This window comes from Muntiacus reevesi, chromosome 9 (genome assembly GCF_963930625.1).
Source record: "Muntiacus reevesi chromosome 9, mMunRee1.1, whole genome shotgun sequence".
NCBI lineage: Eukaryota > Metazoa > Chordata > Mammalia > Artiodactyla > Cervidae > Muntiacus > Muntiacus reevesi.
Genome location: NC_089257.1, coordinates 12,582,097 through 12,603,862, shown reverse-complemented (window position 1 = coordinate 12,603,862; position 21,766 = coordinate 12,582,097). Strand labels below are relative to the sequence as shown.

General features: G+C 39.7%; 2 protein-coding genes across 2 annotated transcripts; both read left to right on the top strand.

Moving 5' to 3' along the window:
• The first annotated feature begins 3,302 nt into the window (after positions 1-3,302).
• Positions 3,303-4,256, top strand: LOC136176021 (olfactory receptor 5AP2). Its single transcript, XM_065946196.1, has one exon. It carries the CDS (start codon positions 3,303-3,305, stop codon positions 4,254-4,256), a length of 954 nt encoding a protein of 317 aa, XP_065802268.1.
• A 12,101-nt stretch (positions 4,257-16,357) lies between these two features.
• Positions 16,358-17,290, top strand: LOC136175060 (olfactory receptor 5M1-like). The gene has a single exon (XM_065945376.1). The coding sequence runs from the start codon at positions 16,358-16,360 to the stop codon at positions 17,288-17,290; it is 933 nt and encodes a 310-aa protein (XP_065801448.1).
• The last annotated feature ends 4,476 nt before the right edge of the window (positions 17,291-21,766 follow it).

Below are 21,766 nucleotides of genomic sequence, written 5' to 3'. Positions count from 1 at the left end.
AGATGTTAAGAGGAGAACTGCATTGACTGGATATAAATTAGACATCCATAGGCTATCTCTGGGACTCTGAGCACAAGTTACCAATCTTTTGTACCTCTCATTTCTCATGTGCAAAAAGAGGACTATAATACTGCCTATCTCACAGAATTTAAATAAAATCATTCAGGAAAAGTACTTAACACAGAAGTTTTAGATCATAGGAAGTGATTAACTTAATTTAGTACTTATTATTTTTACACATCATTGCCTTTCTTTATGTGCCTAACACACACCAAGGTTTCTAGAGCATTTTATTCTTTCTGCTATTTCTGATGGAAAAGCACTCTCACAGACTCTTGTTGAAGATGAGAGGAAAATACCCATTCCTTCTTTTTAATACCTGCTGAAGATGCCTTTCTGTGACGTTCAAACAGCAAGTTTAGTCCAAGGACAAGGACCTAGGCTGAATATATGTCCAGTGAAATCAGAAGAGAGGCAGTGTAGTTTTGAGGAGCAAATAATGTGGCATCAAGAGACCTATGTTCTAGCCAGCATTCACCACTGATTAGCTGTGACATTCCTATCCTTCACTGACCTCAGCTAACAAAACATAATCTTCTTAATACTCATTGGCTTATTCTTGATTATCTCCCTCACTGAACTGTGGTGAGGCTTAGATAAGATAATGGGTGCAATGACATGCTGAAAGTACTGCATACAAATGTCAGTCTTTTTGCTTATTGGAGTATTGAGTCCCTGTCCCATTGGAAACTGAGCAGATCTGAGCATGACTAGGCACTTCTGGTATGGTGGTGTTTGTAAGAATGGAACCAGATCCTGCCACCCTTCCCCCAAGCTGTGCTCAGTAGATCTTTTAACATCAATATTAGCACATGTGTTGAGTTACTTTGATCTTCTGTTTTAAGTCTTTTTAAAAAGATTTAAATTAATTCAGTTCAGTCGCTTAGTCATGTCTGATTGTTTGCGACATGGACTGCAGCACATCGGGCTTTCCTGTCCATCATCAACTCCTGGAGCTTGCTCAAACACATGCCCATTGAGTCAGTGATGCCATCCAGCCATCTCCTCCTTTGTCATCCACTTCTCCTGCCTTCAATCTTTTCCAACCTCAGAGTCTTTTCCAATGAGTCAGTTCACATCAGGTGGCCAAAGTATTGGCATTTCAGCTTCACCATCAGCCCTTCCAATGGATAGTCAGGACTGATTTCCTTTAGGATTGACTGGTTTCATATCCTTGCAGTCCAAGGGACTCTCAAGAGTCTTCTCCAACACCACGGTTCAAAAGCATCAATTCTTCGGTGCTCAGCTTTATATATATGCTGAGTTGCTTCAGCCACATCCAACTCTGTGCAGCCCTATGGACTGTGGCATCTCCCTCATAATTCAGTTGGCAAAGAATCTGCCTGCAATGCAGGAGACCTGGTTTCAACTCCTGAGTTGGGAAGCTCCCCTGGAGAAGGAAATGGAAACCCCCTCCAGTATTTTTGCCTGGAGAATCCCAAGGAGAGAGAAGCCTGGCAGGCTACAGTATGGGGTCGCAAGAATCGGACACAGCTGAGCAGCTAGGCACACGCGGACTGTAGCCCACCAGGCTCCTCTGTCCATGGGGTTCTCTAGGCAAGAATACTGGTGTGTGTTTCCGTGACTTCCTCGAGGGGATCTTCCCTGTCTAGGGATCGAATCCCCGTCTTGTGCATCTCCTGCATTGCAGGCAGATTCTTTACCGCTGAGCCACTGGGGAAGCCCATGTGTATTTGACCATGCCACATAGTATGTGGGATCTTAGTTCCCCCAATCAGGGATCCAGCCCACACCCCTTGCAGTAGAAGCATGGAATCCTAACCATTAGACTACCAGGGAATTTCACCTCATGTTTTAATTTCAGACAGTACCAAATAGCTTGCTGCTCTAAATGATAAGGGGTTTAACACTCTGAGATATAATTGGATTACTACGTTAGGATCATGCTATCTACTGCTTTACAATCTAAGTCCATGGACCAGGTGAGAAATTGGAGTGGAAATAGAGAATTCCACTAGAGTAATTGGCCTAAACTTTTACTTTAAAACTGTAGATTGGGGATGTGTGTTGTTTTTTTTCTTTTTTCCTCTGTTCCTCCCTCTCTCCCTTCCTTCCATCCTTCCTTCCTCTCTTTCTTCTATCTTTTTCTTTCTTTCTTCTTCCTTTTGTCCTGGATTTCACTTCATTGTACATTTCAAGGGATAAATTTTACCTCCGCTTGGATGACTTCGTATGAAATCATTCCCCTGATTTAAATATGGAGGCCGGAACATTCCACATGCCGCTGATGGTAGTTTCTGCTTCCGTTGTGATCCTGTGAATCCGAGTGTCGGTAGGAGTCTTCTCTGCCCTGACTTGTTCTATTACTGTCATCTGGGATGTGAGCTTATTCTTACAACCTTCTTCTCTAAAAACTGAAGGGGATTATTCAAAATGCTCAATATTTAACTGACTTTTTTTTTTTTTTTTTCTGTAAATGCTGACACTGGAAATTTAGGGTGGACTTGGAACCATGCTGGCTATGTGAGAACATTCTGTCTCCTGGCTTGGCCTTCAACTTTAAAAATTGCCCCCACCACCACCAGAAAATTCAAATTCATTTTATTTTTTAATTAATTTTTATCATTTTCAGTACTTTTCATTCATTCCATTAGTACTGCTGAAGATCAGTCAGTGGCCTGAATTCATTTTGACATTTTTCTCCGGGAGATGTGCCTAAAAGGTATGCTAATATATCAATTAATTTATCATAATTGATGAGATACGGCTTAAGGATACATTCCTGTAGTTATCCAATAAACAGTTAATGCCAGAAGTGCTCATAATTGATGGGCATATGTCACTTGTTTACAGGTCATTTGTTAGTTGGCAGCACACCTAGAACTCAGCACAGAGCTTTCATGTTTTAATATCAAACTCAGCACACTTCTTACTGTTTTTCACATTTCGCACTGTGCTAAAATTTGCATGTGTACATGTCAGTAAAGGGGTGTTTAAGTTCTGTCATGTATTTGTTGTTGCTTAGTTGCTAAGTCATGTCCAACCCTTTGTGACCCCATGGACTATATCCTACCAGGCCCCTCTGTCCATGAAATTTTCTAGGCAAGAATACAGGAGTGGGTTGCCATTTCCTTCTCCAGAGGATCTTCCCCACCCAAGAATCGAACCTGAAGCGCCTGTATTGGCAAGCTTATTCACCAGGCAGCCGGCAGGGAAGCCCACCTGTCATGTATTCATCTGACCAAATAGCATGGTCTATCTTTTCTCTTATCGCAGCTCAAATGGCCAGATATATGAAAGAGGTGCAAACCAGGAATCAAACGGAAGTGACAGAATTTATCCTCTTAGGACTCTCAGACAATTCAGAGCTACAGGTCGTCCTCTTTGGATTGTTTCTGTTGATCTATATGGCAACCATGGTGGGTAATTTGGGGATGATTGTGCTAATTAAGATGGATCCTTGTCTCCACACCCCCATGTACTTTTTTCTCAGCAGTCTCTCCTTTGTCGATGCCTCTTACTCTTCTTCTGTCACTCCTAAGATGCTGGTGAACCTCGTGGCTGCGAGGAAGGCCATTTCTTTTAATGGATGTGCTGCCCAGTTCTATTTCTTTGGCTCCTTCCTGGGGACGGAGTGCTTCTTGTTAGCTGTGATGGCATACGACCGCTTCACAGCCATTTGGAGCCCTTTGCTGTATCCAGTTCTCATGTCTGGGAGAATTTGCTTCTTGCTAGTGGCTACCTCATTCCTAGCAGGTTTTGGAAATGCAGCCATACACACAGGAATGACTTTCAAATTGCCCTTTTGTGGCTCCAATGAGATCAATCATTTCTACTGTGATACACCACCGCTGCTCAAACTCTCTTGCTCTGATACCCACATCAACGGCACTGTGATCATGGCTTTCTCGAGTGTTAATGTCATCGGCTGTGTTATGATCGTCCTCATTTCCTACCTATGCATCCTTGTTGCCATCTTGAGGATGCCCTCATTAGAGGGCAGGCACAAAGCCTTCTCCACCTGTGCCTCTCACCTCATGGCCATCACCATATTCTTTGGGACGATTCTCTTCATGTACTTGCGTCCAACGTCTAGCTACTCAATGGAGCAGGACAAGGTTGCCTCTGTCTTTTATGTGGTAGTGATCCCTATGCTAAATCCCCTCATCTACAGTTTGAAAAATAAAGATGTGAAAGGGGCCGTAAAGAAGATCTTACAGAAACAGATACTGTGAAGCCATGTTGCATATCACCCCATTATGTGGAATAAGAATATTTTCATGTTAACTGTATTGTTTAATTGCTTGAACTGTTTTTCTGTGTTAAAATGAGATGTGTTCTTAATTTTCTGGTGTCTTAAATGTGTATTTATTAGCCTATAGTATGAATCAATAGAGTGAAGGAAAGCTGTCTGGTAAAATATCAAAATACTTGGAACTGGCTGACCTAGATTGAAATCTCAGTTTTAATATTGAGCTTTTCCACTCTATATATGACTTTGACTGGATCTTGGAAAATAGACTCTGAGACAGATATGTGTATTTAGGAAATTTATTGGAGAGTGTTCCCAGGAACAGTACTGATAAAGAAGTAAGGGAAATAGGATTGGGTAGAAGAAACTAATTTGTGATGAAATTGCATCAGAGTACTCAGCCAGTTCCATGTGCAGATCTGGAATTGAGATTATCCTTCTCAGAGATGTTTCAAATTTGAACAGGTATTTATACCTCCATAATAACCTGCTTTAGATATGAGTCACCCACTGGAAGTGGTCTAATTTTCAGAATGACAATGCCTCTCAGCAGGGATATTCCAAGACTAGAGCTCAGCTATGAGGTGTCAGCTGTCGATGCCCTAGGAAGCTGGGGAAGTAAATACTTCAATACTGAAAGTCCAATCTGGGTAGTATATCACAGCATCTATTGTAAATAGTAACACTCTTCCATTCACATGGATGTCAAGAGTACCAAATACTATAGAAGAAAGTCTTAGCTGTTTAATAATATGGGTGCTATAGCAATAATGGGGGGTATAGTTTACTGACTTTGTGAATTAACTGAAGTATTTTGGAGTGTGGTAACCTCAAAGTCAAAGTGTTTTAACTTTTTATCTGTAACCCAGCCAAAGTTTCACATAATTTTCAATAAACATTTATCAAACACAATTATCTATTTATTGCTCACTGTAATGTGGTCAGGGCTGTCAATGTTGGAATGACAGGGAAAAACTGTATTTCATGAGACGATATGTTGAAGAAGGAATCAGTAATGATTTGGAATCAGCTAAGTGTCTGTTTCCTATTTCTTTCCATCCCACTCTCCACTGCAGACCAACATTGGAATATTGGAATACCAATGTCCAAAAGGTTTGTTAGACCCCACAAAGGAGGAGAAAACTCACCCTATCCCCCTGGAACAGCCCTCAAATCTCCTGTTAGTTCCACTTTTAATTATTAACCAATGTTTCTCTCAAAGACATTAGTGGAAAAATGTATTCAGCAGGTAACACATGCTGAAGAAATACCATGTGAGAAAACAAAGTTCTTGATTTCATGAAACTTGTTTTTGAGTGAGGAAGACTTTATTGTCAACAGTAAAATGTGTATGCATGTGTGCATAGGCATTTGTTCCTGTTTGTGTGGGATGCAGTGTGTGACATGGGTAAGAGTTGTGCTTTAAAGACATTAAAGCAAGAGAATAGGGTTGCATGGGAGTAGAGCAACCTGTGGAAATAACATTTGAGCAAGTCCTGCATAGGATAACACTGCATGAATATCCATGGTGAATACAAAGGCCCTGAGGTAAGATCCTCCTTGGTTTGTTAAAAGAATAGTAAGGGAACAAGTATACGTGGAACAGAGTGAGCAAATAAAAAAGAAAAAACTGCAATCAGGAAGGTGTTTGGGGAGTGATGAATCAATTGGAGTATGTTATGGTAACTCACTCCAGTATTCTTGCCTATCAAAATAGAAATGAATTGGGGTTACATTTTTAGTGGAATTCTGAAATTTTGAGGCAAGACCTAATAAATTTTATATCATTTAATTTAATTCAATGTTATGCACAATGGAGTCTTAAGACCATAAAAGAGATTTTGTGCTTCAAATACCTAACTTATTCACGAAGGTATAAGTGACTTCCTGGGGGGAAAATAGTTCAATTATCTCAGTGAGAAATAAGTGGATGTCTTAATTTTGGGTAAGTATATTTCAGGCTTTCATTTTTTTAGTGTTTTGCAAAGATGATTAAGTCTCAAGAGCATTGTCACAGCCTTAATAATCTGACCCTCAGCCTCAAATTCAGAAGCAGCATCTTACACTCTTTGTTGAATTAATTAACCATATCTTGAGTCTGTCACAGCTGAGTTCCTTATGCCACTTCCATTTTCATCAAAGCTATAAATTTCACGCTGTAAGGAAAAAAAATTGTATTCCTGCAGAAACCAATAAATAAAACTAAAGTTACAAACACCACACTTTCAGTGAGTGTGTCTTAAGGACAGCAGGTAAGATGATTTAATTTATCTCTAAGTGGTCAGATATAGAAAGCTTCAAAGAGGATTCAAAAAGCATTCAAGAATTTAAGACAAAACCTCTCAGTGCTCTGTGACAACCTGGAGGGATAGGCCCTGCAGGGAGGGAGGCTCAGCATGGAGGGGATGCGTGTGTGCCTATGGCCGATTCATACTGATGCAGGCAAAAACCATCACAATATCATAAAGCAATTATCCTCCAGTTAAGATAAATAAATACAAATTTTAAAAACACTGTATCTCTAAATTGCAATATGTCTGAAACACTAAATTTAAGGTTAGCAACTAAACTAACACAATTTTTTTTTAGAAGAAAAGGGTTTAGGATGACTAATAAGAGATGAGGATTTTATAGAATATTCAAGCTATGCATACACATACCAACACACATGTACACATGCATCTCTCTGTGTATATATGTGTGTTTTTGTGTGTGTATGAAGCAAGGAAATTTAATTAACTTTGTGCAGAAAGAGTGCCAAAGCACTTGGAATATTTAATACATTGTAGTACATTAAGTAAAATTATTTTATGCTCTTATATGCACACTTTGAGAAACCACTGCAATTGTCAGCCTTTATCTATCTATCTATATACATAAGCATATGTAAACACATATACACATTTCAGATCATATATGTCATATAGAATATAATTTCATTTATATCAAATATATATAATGTATGCTTATATTTTTATGTATAAAGTGGACCTCTACAAAATGGCTATGAATATTTTTAAGTGGCATTTTATAAGGTGGAATTTAACTGATTTTAGAGAAAGAATGGTCAGTTAAAGGACTATTGTAGTCATCTAGGTGAAAGATGATGTTGGCTTGAGCCTTAATGGTAGAAATAAAGATGGAAGGAAGTAGTTGGTTTGTTGATGTAGATATTTTGAAAATAGAGATAGCATAATTGTCTGATAGACTAGTTACATAGTGTGTGAGAAAGAAAAGGAACAATTTTTTTCAATATTTATCTGCTTGTATTTATATTTTATTTGAAAGTATGGAAGTAGACAGTTGTCACCCACTTGAGATAAAGAATGTCATGCTTGGGAAAATTAAAGGAAGACATGAGCAAATCAGCTTTGAGTCAGGTTGAATCATTATTTGATATTAATGTGAAAATGTAAGTGCATTATAAGTCTGGTGTTTGGGAAAGAGGTCAGGGCTGAATTAAACTCAGGACTTGTAAATATATAGATAGTATTTATAGTCATGAGACTGAATACAATCATGAAGGTAGAGTGTAAATAGAAAAAAAACAAACAATAGAAGAGGATCATGAAATGAGTTCTGAGCTCCTCCAATCTTAACAGTCAGAGAACAGAGGAATAAACAAAGAAGGCTGAGAAGGAGCAACCCATATGGTAGGAGGAAAACTCAGAATGTTGTGTCCTGGAAGACAAGAGATGATAGTTTTTCAAGGAGTAGTTAGCAATTAACTCTGCCAAATATTGATAGATCAAAAAGTTGAAGACTGAGAATTTACCACTGAATTTGGCAGCATAAAGAACACTGACAACGTTGACAAGAACAATTTCTGTGGAGTGATGGAGTGAAACTTTGATTAGAGTGGGCTTAAGAGAAAACAGGAAAAAAAATGAACTGAATTCAGGAAGTATTATATATCCAACTATGTCATACATTTCATTGCCAAAGAGAATGCAAAGGAACTGGATGATAGACAGTGAAGGCAAAAAGATCAACGGAGGAGGTGAAAAGCTTTGGGAGATAGGGTAAGATATAGACAAGCAGGGGTTGATTATCAACAGCTTCACACACAGGTGGATAAATGCTCATTTTAAAATAAAAGCTGCTGAGTTTACTTAAGAAATCTTCTTGTTGTTCTGCAGTTGAAAAAATAAAAAGCCTTAATATACACATCCTTTGGACATTTTAGAAGTAATTTTACAGTAGAGAATAAACTGATTTTCTTTCTTTTTTTTTTTTGCATAATTTATATCTCTGATTTCTTTCTTATCTCAGCAAGCAAATCATCCATCCTGAGACAAAGAGATGAGCAACCATTCGACAGTGACTGAATTTATTCTCCTGGGGTTCAGCGATCATCCAGAGCTTCAGAGTCTTCTTTTTATGACGTTTCTATTCATCTACACGATCACTGTGCTTGGAAACCTTGGCATCATCCTGTTAATCAAGATTGACCCCCATCTCCACACTCCAATGTATTTTTTCCTCACTAACCTGTCCCTTGTTGACTGCTGTTACTCTTCTGTCACTGCCCCTAGAATGCTCGTAGATTTCTGGGCAGAGAAGCCAGTCATTTCATTCAACGAATGTGCCACTCGGTTCTTTTCTGGTTCTTTCTCTGGCATTGAGGGATTCCTGCTGACCGTGATGGCCTGTGACCGCCAAGTGGCCATCTGCAAACCTCTCCTTTACACGGTCACCATGCCCCCCACTTAGCGCCCTGCTGGTGTTGGCCACGTACCTCAAACCTCTCCTTTACACGGTCACCATGCCCCCCACTTAGCGCCCTGCTGGTGTCGCCACGTACCTCAAACCTCTCCTTTACACGGTCACCATGCCCCCCACTTAGCGCCCTGCTGGTGTCGCCACGTACCTCAAACCTCTCCTTTACACGGTCACCATGCCCCCCACTTAGCGCCCTGCTGGTGTTGGCCACGTACCTCAAACCTCCCCTTTACACGGTCACCATGCCCCCCACTTAGCGCCCTGCTGGTGTCGCCACGTACCTCAAACCTCTCCTTTACACGGTCACCATGCCCCCAGCTTAGCGCCCTGCTGGTGTTGGCCACGTACCTCAAACCTCTCCTTTACACGGTCACCATGCCCCCACTTAGCGCCCTGCTGGTGTCGCCACGTACCTCAAACCTCTCCTTTACACGGTCACCATGCCCCCCCACTTAGCGCCCTGCTGGTGTTGGCCACGTACCTCAAACCTCTCCTTTCACGGTCACCATGCCCCCCACTTAGCGCCCTGCTGGTGTCGCCACGTACCTCAAACCTCTCCTTTACACGGTCACCATGCCCCCCACTTAGCGCCCTGCTGGTGTCGCCACGTACCTCAAACCTCTCCTTTACAAGGTCACCATGTCCCCACTTAGCGCCCTGCTGGTGTCGCCACGTACCTCAAACCTCTCCTTTACTCGGTCACCATGCCCCCCACTTAGCGCCCTGCTGGTGTTGGCCACGTACCTCAAACCTCTCCTTTACACGGTCACCATGCCCCCCACTTAGCGCCCTGCTGGTGTCGCCACGTACCTCAAACCTCTCCTTTACAAGGTCACCATGTCCCCACTTAGCGCCCTGCTGGTGTCGCCACGTACCTCAAACCTTCCCTTTACACGGTCACCATGCCCCCCACTTAGCGCCCTGCTGGTGTCGCCACGTACCTCAAACCTCTCCTTTACAAGGTCACCATGTCCCCACTTAGCGCCCTGCTGGTGTCGCCACGTACCTCAAACCTCTCCTTTACACGGTCACCATGCCCCCCACTTAGCGCCCTGCTGGTGTCGCCGCGTACCTCAAACCTCTCCTTTACACGGTCACCATGCCCCCCACTTAGCGCCCTGCTGGTGTCGCCACGTACCTCAAACCTCTCCTTTCACGGTCACCATGCCCCCCACTTAGCGCCCTGCTGGTGTCGCCACGTACCTCGCGGCTTCACAGACGCCGCCACTCACGCGGCCTCAGCTTCCAGCTGGCTTTCTCCCCTCAGTCACCACCGCTTTTCCCGTGACTCTCCACCCTCCTGAAGGTCGCTTGCTCTGACACTCTGTCAGTGAAGCGGTCACTTCTGCTTTTGCCAGTGTTAAGGAACCGAGCTGCCTCCTGACTATCCTCGTTTCCTGTCTCTGCATCCTCACTGCCATCTGAGGCCCCGCGCTGCCGAGGGGAGGCGCAGGGCCTTCTCCGCCTGCGCGTCCCCCCGACGGCGGCCACCGTCTCCTTGGCGCAGTCCCGTCATGGACCTGCGCCCGGCTGCCGCCGCTCAACGGGCCAGGACAAAGCGCTGTCTGTGTCTCACACGGCGGTCATCCCCGGGTTAGCCCGCTCACCTGCAGTCTGAGAAACAAGGACGTCCAAGCCTCCTTTGGCAAAATTTTTAAAACATCCTCTGTGCTTCTGTACTTAGGATTGCCAAAGCGTGGGCTTTCAGGACTCAGAGGGAACTTAGAAATGTCCAAATCCACATGTGTTTACTCTGGCCTCACATCATTCTGTCATGAGGTTTCTTGTTTTGTTTCTGCTTTTTTTTTTTTTTTCCTAATAATGGAATTGGACCAAATATTCCAAGAATCCTGGGGAATATGATTGCTCTGTATAAATCCCATTTATTCCAGAGAACCTATATGCTTGAAAAAAACAATTATCATAGTTCAACTCGCAATTTAGAAACATTAAACTCAAAATAGGCATACCTAACATATATTGTAGGCTTTGTTCCAGACCACTGCAGTAAGTGAATGGCATAATGAAGCAAATTGCACAATTTTTTGGTTTCGCAGTGCATGTAACAGTTATATTTATATTATATTGTAGTGTATTAAGTAGGCAACAGCATTATGTCTAAAGTGTATGTATTTTAATTAAAATACTTTATTAAAATCTAGCCTTCAGTTAATTACTATCATTTGACTGGTGAAGGGTATTGCCTTACTGCTGATGACTGCTGACTGATCAGGATGACAGTTGCTCAAAATTTGGGTTGTGGTGACAGTTCCTTAAAATGCAGCAATGAAGTTTGTGACATCAATTGACCTTGTTACAAAAGATTTGCCTGTAGCATGTAATGCCTTTCCACGGCATTCTACCCATAGCAGAACTTTGAAAGCTCGAATTGATACTCTCAAAAGCTGCCACTGCTTTATCAACTAAGTTTATGTAATATTCTAAATCCTTTGTTGTCAGGTCAACAATCTGTACATTTTTCACCAGAAGTGATTCCATCTCAAGAAACGATTTGCTTTGCGCATCCACAAGAAGCAAGTCCTCATCCATCAAAGTTTTATCCTGAGATTGCAGCAATTCAGTCACACCTTCAGTCTCTACTTCTAATCAAGTTCTCTTACTATTTCCATTACATCTGCAGCTAATCTCTCCACCGAAATTTTGAACTCCTCAAAGTCATTCATGAAGGTGGCATACAACTTTCCCCAAATCCTGTTAATGTTAGTATCTTCCAAATGGATCATGAATGTTCTTAATGTCATTCACATCAATGAATTCATTCTGGAAGCTTTCAATTTCCTTTGCACAGGCATCAAAGAAATCACTATGTACAGCAGCCATAGACTTACAAGACATATTTTTAAAATAATAACATCGGAAAGTTGAAATGATGCCTTGGTCTATAGGCTGCAGAATGGAAGGGGAATGTGATTGCTCTGTTGTGTTAGCAAGCTTAAAACCAGCACATATCTTGCTGTGCATCTCCACTAGAACTCTTGGGTGAACAGGTGCATTGTCAATAAGTTAATAATACTTTAAAAAGAAATATTTTTTTCATTTTATGTTTTCTGAGCAGTAGATCTCAACAGTGAGCTTAAAATATTTAGTGAACCATGCTTCTCAGGTGGCACGAGTGGTAAAGAACCCGCCTGTCAATGCAGGAGATATAAGAGACATGGGTTCGATCCCTGGGTCGAGAAGATTCCCCTGGAGCAGGCATGGCCACCCACTCCAGTATTCCTGCCTGGAGAATCCCATGGACAGAGGAAGCCTGGCAGGTGACAGTCCATTGTGTAGCACAGAGTTGGGCATGACTGAAGCAGCAGCATGTTGTAAACAGATGTGCTATCATCTACACTGCTGTTTCATTTATAGAGAGGAGACAGAGTAGATTAGCACACTTCCTAAGGGCCCTGGAATGTTCAAAGCGGTAAATGAGCGTTGGCTTCAATTGAAGCCTCGAGCTACATTAGCCCCTAACAAGAGAATCAGTCAATCCTTTGAAGGTTTGAAGTGAGGCAAACCCTGTCCTTTGAAACTTTGACTTCTCTTTAGCTATGGAAGTCCTAGATCACATCTCTTTCTAATATAAGGCTATTTCACCCATATTGAAAATACGTTGTTCAGTGCAGCTACATTTATTGTTCTGAGTGCTGTTGTTCCTTACTAACTCTTAAATTAGATAGTGTAAATCATCTAATGATTTTTCTTCTGTCTCAAAATTGTTTTGGCTAATTTAAGACTTTTCTTCTTAGCAATCTCTATATAACTTATAATCAGTTTGTCTATTAAAAATAAGCCAGCTGAACTGGCATTAAAACTATTGATCAATTTTAGACAAATTGGTAACTTAAAAATACTGGACTTAAAACTACTGAATATTACAATCCACAAGGAAGATATATCTCTCCATTGTTTAAGTCTCCTTTAATTTCTGTCTGCATGCACTGTTTTGTGGTTATCAGTATGTAACTCTTGTAGTTTTATAAAAAAAATCATTTTTAAGTGTCTTACTCTTTTGATGTTATTATAATTGATATACAGAAACATTTATTTTCCAGTTATGGTTGGTTTTTACATTATAATATAAATAATCTATGTATATTGATCTCTACCATGTGACCTTCCACTATATACTCTTAGCATATTAAAATATGGGATGTACAACTTAATGATCACCATAATAAATCTACTTAACATTTTATCTGTGTATCTTAAAAGGAGATTCTATATAAACTATTAAGTGATCTGTGAATAGGACTCTTTTTTTTTCCCCTTTCAATCAGTACAATTTTATTCATAGATTAGAACTTCCAGTATATTATTGAATCTGCCATAACCAAAAATATAGTGAATTAAATAATCACAGTCACACAAATAGCAGTGTCAGTGGGATGGTTTCAATTATCTGACTGTTTGACATTTGTGTAGCTAAAGCAATTATGTGTTCTTTTAGCAGACACATGTCAACTGGTCTTTGCAATTGAAGCAGAGTGATATTAACTAAGGAATTCGTGTCTTCAAATATAAATTAAATACCGCCTCCTGAATGCTTTCTAGGAAAATGAAATAAGAATGCTTAAAACTCTTCTTTTAGATAGTATCAAAGGTAGATAGGTAAATTCTGTGCCCTCCAGTATTATTTGTTGTTATATATGTAAAAAAAAATAAGCATTTACTCTTATGTGTGAACTTCTGATCAAGTGACCCCATACTGAAAAGTATTGTTACTTTTCCTTTCAAGAATTAATTCACTACTTTTTATCTACTTGTTCAATTGCTATTGAGTTAGTCCTACCTCTTCTTTGAAGAAATCTGTTTGTAAATATTAGGATTATGACACTGCTATTCTATATCAAAGCATATCAGGATATAGTGTGGGTGGTGGTTTAATCACTGAGTCGTGTCTAACTCTTGTGTGCCCATGGACGGTAGCCCACCAGGCTCCTCTGTCCACGGGATTCTCCAAGCAAGAATATTGGAGTGAGTTGCCATTTCCTTCTCCAGGGGATCTTCTTGACTCAGGGATTGAGCCAGTGTTTCCTACTTGGCAGGCGAATTCTTTCTTGTCTGAGCCACCAGGGAAGCCCTTATCAGAATGTACTTACATAAGTACTTTGGGAAACCAATGCTGGCATTCAGCTTAAAGAAGGGTCAAATCTTCAAGTATCTTTATGCAAAATAAGAAATCTTTACATTAAGGGATCAGGAAATAAGAGCTCTACTATCCTACAATTAGCTTTACAATCATATAAGAAACTTTTATTTCAAGGGAATATTTAGGATTTTACACTTTAAATTTTTATTTAATTTGTTCAAGGAATCAAGGTAAAACAGAAAATGTTGGGATAAATAAATATTTTCTACCCCAATCTGGAAAATACATGATTATGCTCAAATCTCCCCCAATGTACTAAGTTGCTGACAATATATGTTTTTATAATGATATATAGATTTATTTCACTGAGTGATTTCTCAGACTGTAAGCCAGTATTTGGAAATCTAAAACAATCAGAGATGCCTCTCTTGTCTTAATGAGACTCTACTTTAATTCCTTTGATTGTGTTGGCTGGAGTTATCAATGCCTTGGAAAATAGAGGCTACTGAGACCATCTCTAGATCCCTTTATTCTCTAACAAATGCAGTGTCAAACAATATTCAGATATTCTTTACTCATATTTGACCTCTCCCCCTAAATCACCAATTTTGTGATATATCAATTTTATGAATGATCCTGGTTCTCAGTCATTTTTATACATGAAAAATGCAAAATTCATCCAACCACATTTTTGTCTTTTCATAGTATTAAAAGTGATGGTGAACTTCTTAATTATTGCCAAAGATCTCAGCCACATAGTATAAAACAGGGAACAAAGATGTTATGTAGAGATTTTGGTCTCGAAGGAAAATTAAAGATCTCAAAGCATGAAATTAAGGTTATTCCCTTGAGGGAACAAAGTCTATCTTAATTGGATTATAAGAATAAAAAAAAAAAATTCTCTAGGGAATAATCCTAAGAAACATATTATAAATCTTCACACCTCATTTTAGAAAATATAAGTCAATTTTACAGGTAAGTCATTCTCTACATTTGTTCACTAAAAATATGATTTTTATTTTGTATGAAGATTAACATTCTCACTGATATTGAAAACATTATTTTCATCATTTATACTTGTTTTTTTCTGTTCAAATGTTAATATTTCATGTAATTTCTGAAAAATCAAGTATTATATACAGGCTCTTCTGATGTGTATGTGAAAACTAAATTTAAAAAGCCTTAAGGTGAAATTCTTGAGGCATAATTTTCCAGTCATATCTTAATTTCACACACACACACACACGCACACACACACACACACACACACACACAAAATGATAATTCCAGCTGCGAAGTAAGTCTGCATTTAAATATTATCCTAATGTGCTTTCCTAAACAAATATATTCAGAGGTGTGCCAGTTTTAAAAATAACAGAAAAAAATTCCCCTTCAGATATTTGAATTCTTTATTTACTATTCAAATTCTGCCTTCTCAGATTTTCTCTGAATGGCCATCTAAAAGCACTCCATCTTTATTTTCTCCGTAGTGTTTTCTTCTAAGTGACATACTGCTGTAAACATTTGTCTATGTGCTCAATATCTGTTACCTCTCTTACAATATATGGTTCACAAGGATAGGTAATTTGCTCACTCCTGTAACCCCAGGAGCGAGAACAACAACAAAAAATGCTTCAGTAAATAATGAGTGGGTGGATTTAAAGAGCAGAAAGATCAATTCTTCATTCTGTACCTTCTTAGCCATATGTCAAGAGATGCATCTACTCATTAAATGTCTTCTGAATGAATTTAAGCCAGACAAGTATGGGTTTCAGGAGAAAATGCTGGACTGAACATATCTTCTAATTTGTGTCTAAAACAGTAGGGTATCAGAGGTGCAGGGGCCACAGAAACTCTGCATCCTTCATTTGTCCATTTGAATGATGCCATGGACCTGCTGCTTTCCAGACCTGACTTTCATTCTTTTGGCTTTCTTTTTCACAGGATTTGAAAAAAAAATAGTGAATATGGAGTTTTCCCAGAAACAGGTTTAATTGTATATGTGTCTACACAATTTACAAACAAGAAAGGGAAAGGGAACGTGTGAGTTTGTGTGTACGTTTCCAGTATATATATAGAAAAATATATTGCAAAGAGATAAGGTGCAAATATTTACATAGATGTTCTGATGCATTGGTTGAGAAGAGTAATTTATTTATAGAGAGATAGATCAAACGTAAATGACAAAAGAATGGAATAAATGCAGAATCAGGATCAGATAGAATTCTTCACTTTACCACTCTCAGTTTTTAAGGGATGAGAGTATGCCTTCCCCTAACCACACTGTAGGGACTGAATTCATTCTCCTGGGGCTCACAGGTGACCCGGTGCTACAGAAGGCCCTGTTTGGGGTGTTCCTGGCGATCTACCTAGTCACACTGGCAGGGAATCTGGGCCTGACCATGCTGATCAGGACCAACCCCCACCTCCAGACTCCCATGTATTTCTTCCTCAGCCACCTCTCCTTTGTAGACCTTTGCTATTCCTCCAACGTTACTCCAAATATGCTGCACAACTTCCTCTCAGACCGGAAGACCATCTCCTATGCTGGATGCTTCACGCAGTGTCTTCTCTTCATTGCCCTGGTGATCGCTGAGTTTTATCTCCTTGCTTCCATGGCCTTGGACCGCTATGCTGCCATCTGCAGCCCTCTACATTACAGCGCCAGGATGTCCAGGGACGTGTGCCTCTTTCTAGTCACAGTCCCGTATACCTGTGGATTCCTCAGTGATCTCTCTCAGGCACTGCTGACCTTTCACTTGTCCTTCTGTGCCTCCCTTGAGATCAACCATTTCTACTGTGCTGATCCTCCTCTGATAATGTTGGCCTGCTCTGACACCTATGTCAAAAAGATGGCGATGTTTGTGGTTGCTGGTTTCACTCTCTCAAGCTCTTTCTTCATCATTCTCCTCTCTTATGTTTTCATCGCTGCATCTATCTTGGCGATCCGTTCTGTGGAAGGCAGGTACAAAGCCTTTTCTACCTGTGGCTCCCACCTGACAACAGTCACTCTATTTTATGGAACCCTCTTCTGCATGTACTTGAGGCCTCCAACTGAGAAGTCTGTGAAGGAGTCCAAAATATTTGCAGTCTTTTATAGTTTTTTGAGCCCAATGTTGAACCCTTTGATCTACAGTATGAGGAACAAGGATGTGATCCAAGCCATGCAGCAAATGATTAAGAGAAATCTTTCATAATATTGCAGTTTAACCATCTGTTCCTTTGATATAACTAAATATCCATAACGGCCTTGTATTTTAGAGCTTAGAAATGAGTAACACAGAACTCTAACTGTGATAGAATTCCAGGTTTCTTTATTTTTTATGTTTTTTGCTTGTTTGTTTGTTTTTTCATTTATTTTTATTAGTTGGAGGCTAATTACTTTACAATATTGTAGTGGGTTGGCTGATTCAGGTTTCTTTATTATTATTCTTATTACTATTATTTGAGGATCAGGATCATTTAGTCATTGGGACAAGCCGGATAGCAATCTCTTCTTTTGATTAAGCAAAGAGCTGTGTTTCACTCTTAACCAACAGAATATTCTGATGTCAAGATTTATATCCAGTTTGAAAATGTGTTTTAAAATCATTGTAAACTACTTAACATTTTGTCTAAATTTTATAGTCTTGAAAACCACTGTGGCTTTCAGGACCCAAATGAAAACCCAGTCTTTGCACCTCTTAATCCAATGGTTGACCTACCTGGAGTTTCTCATTTTTTAATATTCTACTTATTGACGTCTATTTGTGATTTACGTTTCTGTACTCTGTAAGTCTTTGGGTGAAATTCACCTCAGAAATTCGTGAGAGTATACATCAACCTGTGTGGAAAAGTCATAAGTAACACAACTACAGATGAGTTCTCACTTTTATGTCATGCATTCAGTTCAGTTCAGTTCAATCGCTCAGTCATGTCTGACTCTTTGTGACCCCATGAATCGCAACATGCCAGACCTCCCTGTCCATCACCAACTCCCGGAGTTTACTCCAACGCATGTCCATCGAGTCGGTGATGCCATCCAGCCATCTCATCCTCTGTCGTCCCCTTCACCTGACCCCAATCCTTCCCAGCATTAGGGTTTTTTCCAGTGAGTCAATCCTTCTCAAGAGATGGCCAAAATATTGGAGTTTCAGCTTCAACATCAGTCCTACTAATAAACACCCAGGACTGATCTCCTCTAGGAAGGACTGGTTGAATCTTCTTGCAGTCCAAGGAACTCTCAAGAGTCTTCTCCAACACCACAGTTTAAAACCATCAATCCTTCAGCACTCAGCTTTCTGCAGCGTCCAACTCTCACATCCATACATGACTACTTGAAAAACCATAGTCTTGACTAGACGGACCTTTGTTGGCAAAGTAATGTCACTGCTTTTAAATATGCTATCTATGTTGATTACAACTTTCCTTTCAAGGAGTCAATGTATTTTATTTTCATCTCTGCAATCACCATCTGCAGTGATTTTGAAGCCCCAAAAAATAAAGTCTGATACTATTTTCACTGTTTCCCTATCTATTTTCCATGAAGTGATGGGACCAGATGCCATGATCTAAGTTTTCTGAATGTTAAGCTTTAAGCCTACTTTTTCACTCTCCTCTTTCACTTTCATCAAGAGGCTCTTTAGTTCTTCTTCACTTTCTGCCACAAGGGTGGTGTCATTTGCATATCTAAGGTTATTGATATTTGTCCTGGCAATCTTGATTCCAGTTTGTGCTTCCTCCAGCCCAGTGTTTCTCATGATGCATATAAGTTAAATAAGCAGGGTGACAATATACAGTCTTGACGTATTCCTTCTCCTATTTGGAACCAGTCTGTTGCTCCATGTCCAGTTCTAACTTGTTTCCTGACCTGCATACAAGTTTCTCAAGAGACATTATGCATTAAATTCTAATAAATGAACTAGTGAGGAAATGATCATCTCCACTTATAAGCTTTACTTTTTTAGGCACGAAGGGACTAAATGACCTGCCCAAAGTCATTCAGTCACTTAGTAGCACAAAGGGACTTTTATTCCAAATTTTCTCTCTTTCCAATTCATATTGAAGTGGCTAAACCTCTTTTATGTGCATGATAAGTTACTTCAGTCGTGTCTGACTCTTTGTGACCTTATGGACTGTAGCCCATCAGGCTCCTCTGTCCATGGGGTTCTCCAGGCAAGAATACTGGAGTGGGTTACCATGCCACCTCCAGAGGACCTTCCTAACCCAGGATCGAAGCCGCACCTCTTGCTTCTCCTGCTTTGGCTGGTGGGTTCTTTAGGACTAGCACCACCTTAGAAACTCAGCTAAATCCCTTATTATACAACAAACACTGGATGGGATGTTGGGGGTGATGAAGTGACCAGGTTATTGCTATAAATGATCATGGTGGTTGTAATGAGCAAAATAACTAATAACAGCTAATGTGAATTTCTTCTACATGTCCTAATGATAATTAGTGGGTAATATAATAGAACTGTCTTGTTGTTCCATGTAGCAGGCAATTTTGATATGTGGAAGGTTTATTTTGACTGTATTTTATGAATATATGTTTCAGATTGTAAAATACACATATTCATTATAAATGACTAGAAAATAAAAAACAGATGTGAAGAAATAACTTTTATGAGGTATGTGTTCTAAAGCAATGAATGAATTCTCTTTGTGTTTTTAAATACCTCTTCTCAATAATTTTATGTACATATATTATTATAATTGATAAAGCAAAATTGGAATCATGTGCTATATATAAATTTTGAGTTTCATTTGATAGTATAAGGCTTACATTTCAAAGATACTAGTTTTGATGAGCACCACTTTTAATGCAGTTCATAGTAACAATTAAATCACACTAACTTAGTTACAAAAATAATTGAACATATTAATTGTAGAAAAACAAAGAAATACCAAAAATGTGTAAAACATAATGTTTTCCCTGTTTTTTTAAATTAATTAATTTATTTTAACTGGAGGCTAATTACTTTATAATATTATAGTGAGTTTTGCCATACATTGACATGAATCAGCCATGGGTGTATATGTGTTCCCCATCCTGAACTCACCTCCCATCTCCCTCCCCATCCTATCCCTCGGGGTCATCCCAGTACACCAACCCTGAGCACCCTGTCTCATGCATTGAACCTGGACTGGAGATCTCTTTCATATATGATAATATACATATTTCAAAAAATATTTCAGAAAACCAAATGTACAGTAACCGTTACCAAGGGAACAAGGGATTAATAAGGGTCACAAGGTCAGGAGGCAATCCATATCTCAAGAAAGAGGATCGAAACTAAGCAGTTTTGTCATAAAGAGAATGTTTACTGAAGCAGACCCAAGCCTGCCTCACTCAATGACCTCAGTCCTGGGAGCAGCTTGATGCTCCCCTGATGAGGAACAGAGGGTTTATGAGAAACAGCACGTAGGAATCCTCCTGTTAAACATCCCCTGACAATTCTCCCTTATTTATTTATAATATTTTACAAAGAGTTCTGACCATTTGAGTTTGTTTAGTTTTAACAACTTTTGCATGAAGGCAATGATAAACGACACATATAATTGTCAAGATAATCACCAAAATTACAATTCCAGGTCCTTTGCTGTGAGTAATGCTTTGAAACCATCTGCATGGTCTAGCCCAGATAATTGATCAGCTAGTTGTTCAGCTAAAGTTTCCAAATTAGTGGAAGAGGGCAGATTTTTCAAAAAGGTATCAAAGATTTCTTTCTGTAATAATTGTACATCCAGAGAGGCATTATCATATATGTTTTGTAAATGAAATTTGATTTGTTCCCAGTTGTAGGCACTATTATTGAATTGAACAGGAGTAACGCAAAATTGAGTAGAATTCCAAACACATTTTAGAATCACCTGTTTTAGTGCATCTGTTAATTGATCTCCAACCCATTTGAAGGCTGTTTTTAGTTCCTGTATTTCATCTTGAATATCTCCATCTATCTGAGCCTGAGTGGCCCACATAGCATGGGCATCTTTACTCCAATTTTGGATAAAAATATGGGTTTGAACTGAGGTTTGTAAGGCAACACCAGTGACAGCAGCAGTGGTGCAAATAGCTATTAATCCAAAAATGCTAAAAATCAGCCATCCGATGAATCGTTTAGCTCGCTGGAGCAATTTAGTAAGTAACCGGGAAGCAGGTCCAGCCATGGGACCTTCTTCTCAGGGCCACTGGAGATTTATTGGTAACCACGGATTATATCAAGATTGAAGAATCAAAAGCGAGTCATTTCTCAAGGAAATGGAGGAGTTAAGACAAGTATATAATTTGCAATTTATGCAAGTTACAGAACGTAAAATCTTATTGAATTGTAGATTTCCTATAGCTACAACAAAAGGAAGTGGAACACAGGCTTGTATAAAATATGATTGATTAGAGCGAAACAAATAATTGCTACGACTACGACTGGTCCCTGTGAAATGTCCGGTCCAAGGCCCAGGTTCTTCAGTGCTTGCAGCAAGCTTCCAGATGCCCCATTGCTCAGGACCAACCTGTTTATCGAAGAGCATTCGGGGACAAAGGGGGGCCATTCCACCCTCAGGCCACCCAAGAAGTCCTTTGTGGTGGCAATGCTCCTCTGTGATATTAGTAACCTTCCATACTACTTGAGTAACATAATCACACACAGTGCTGTTAATATCACCTGAGCAGTTAGATAACCACACCCCATGGG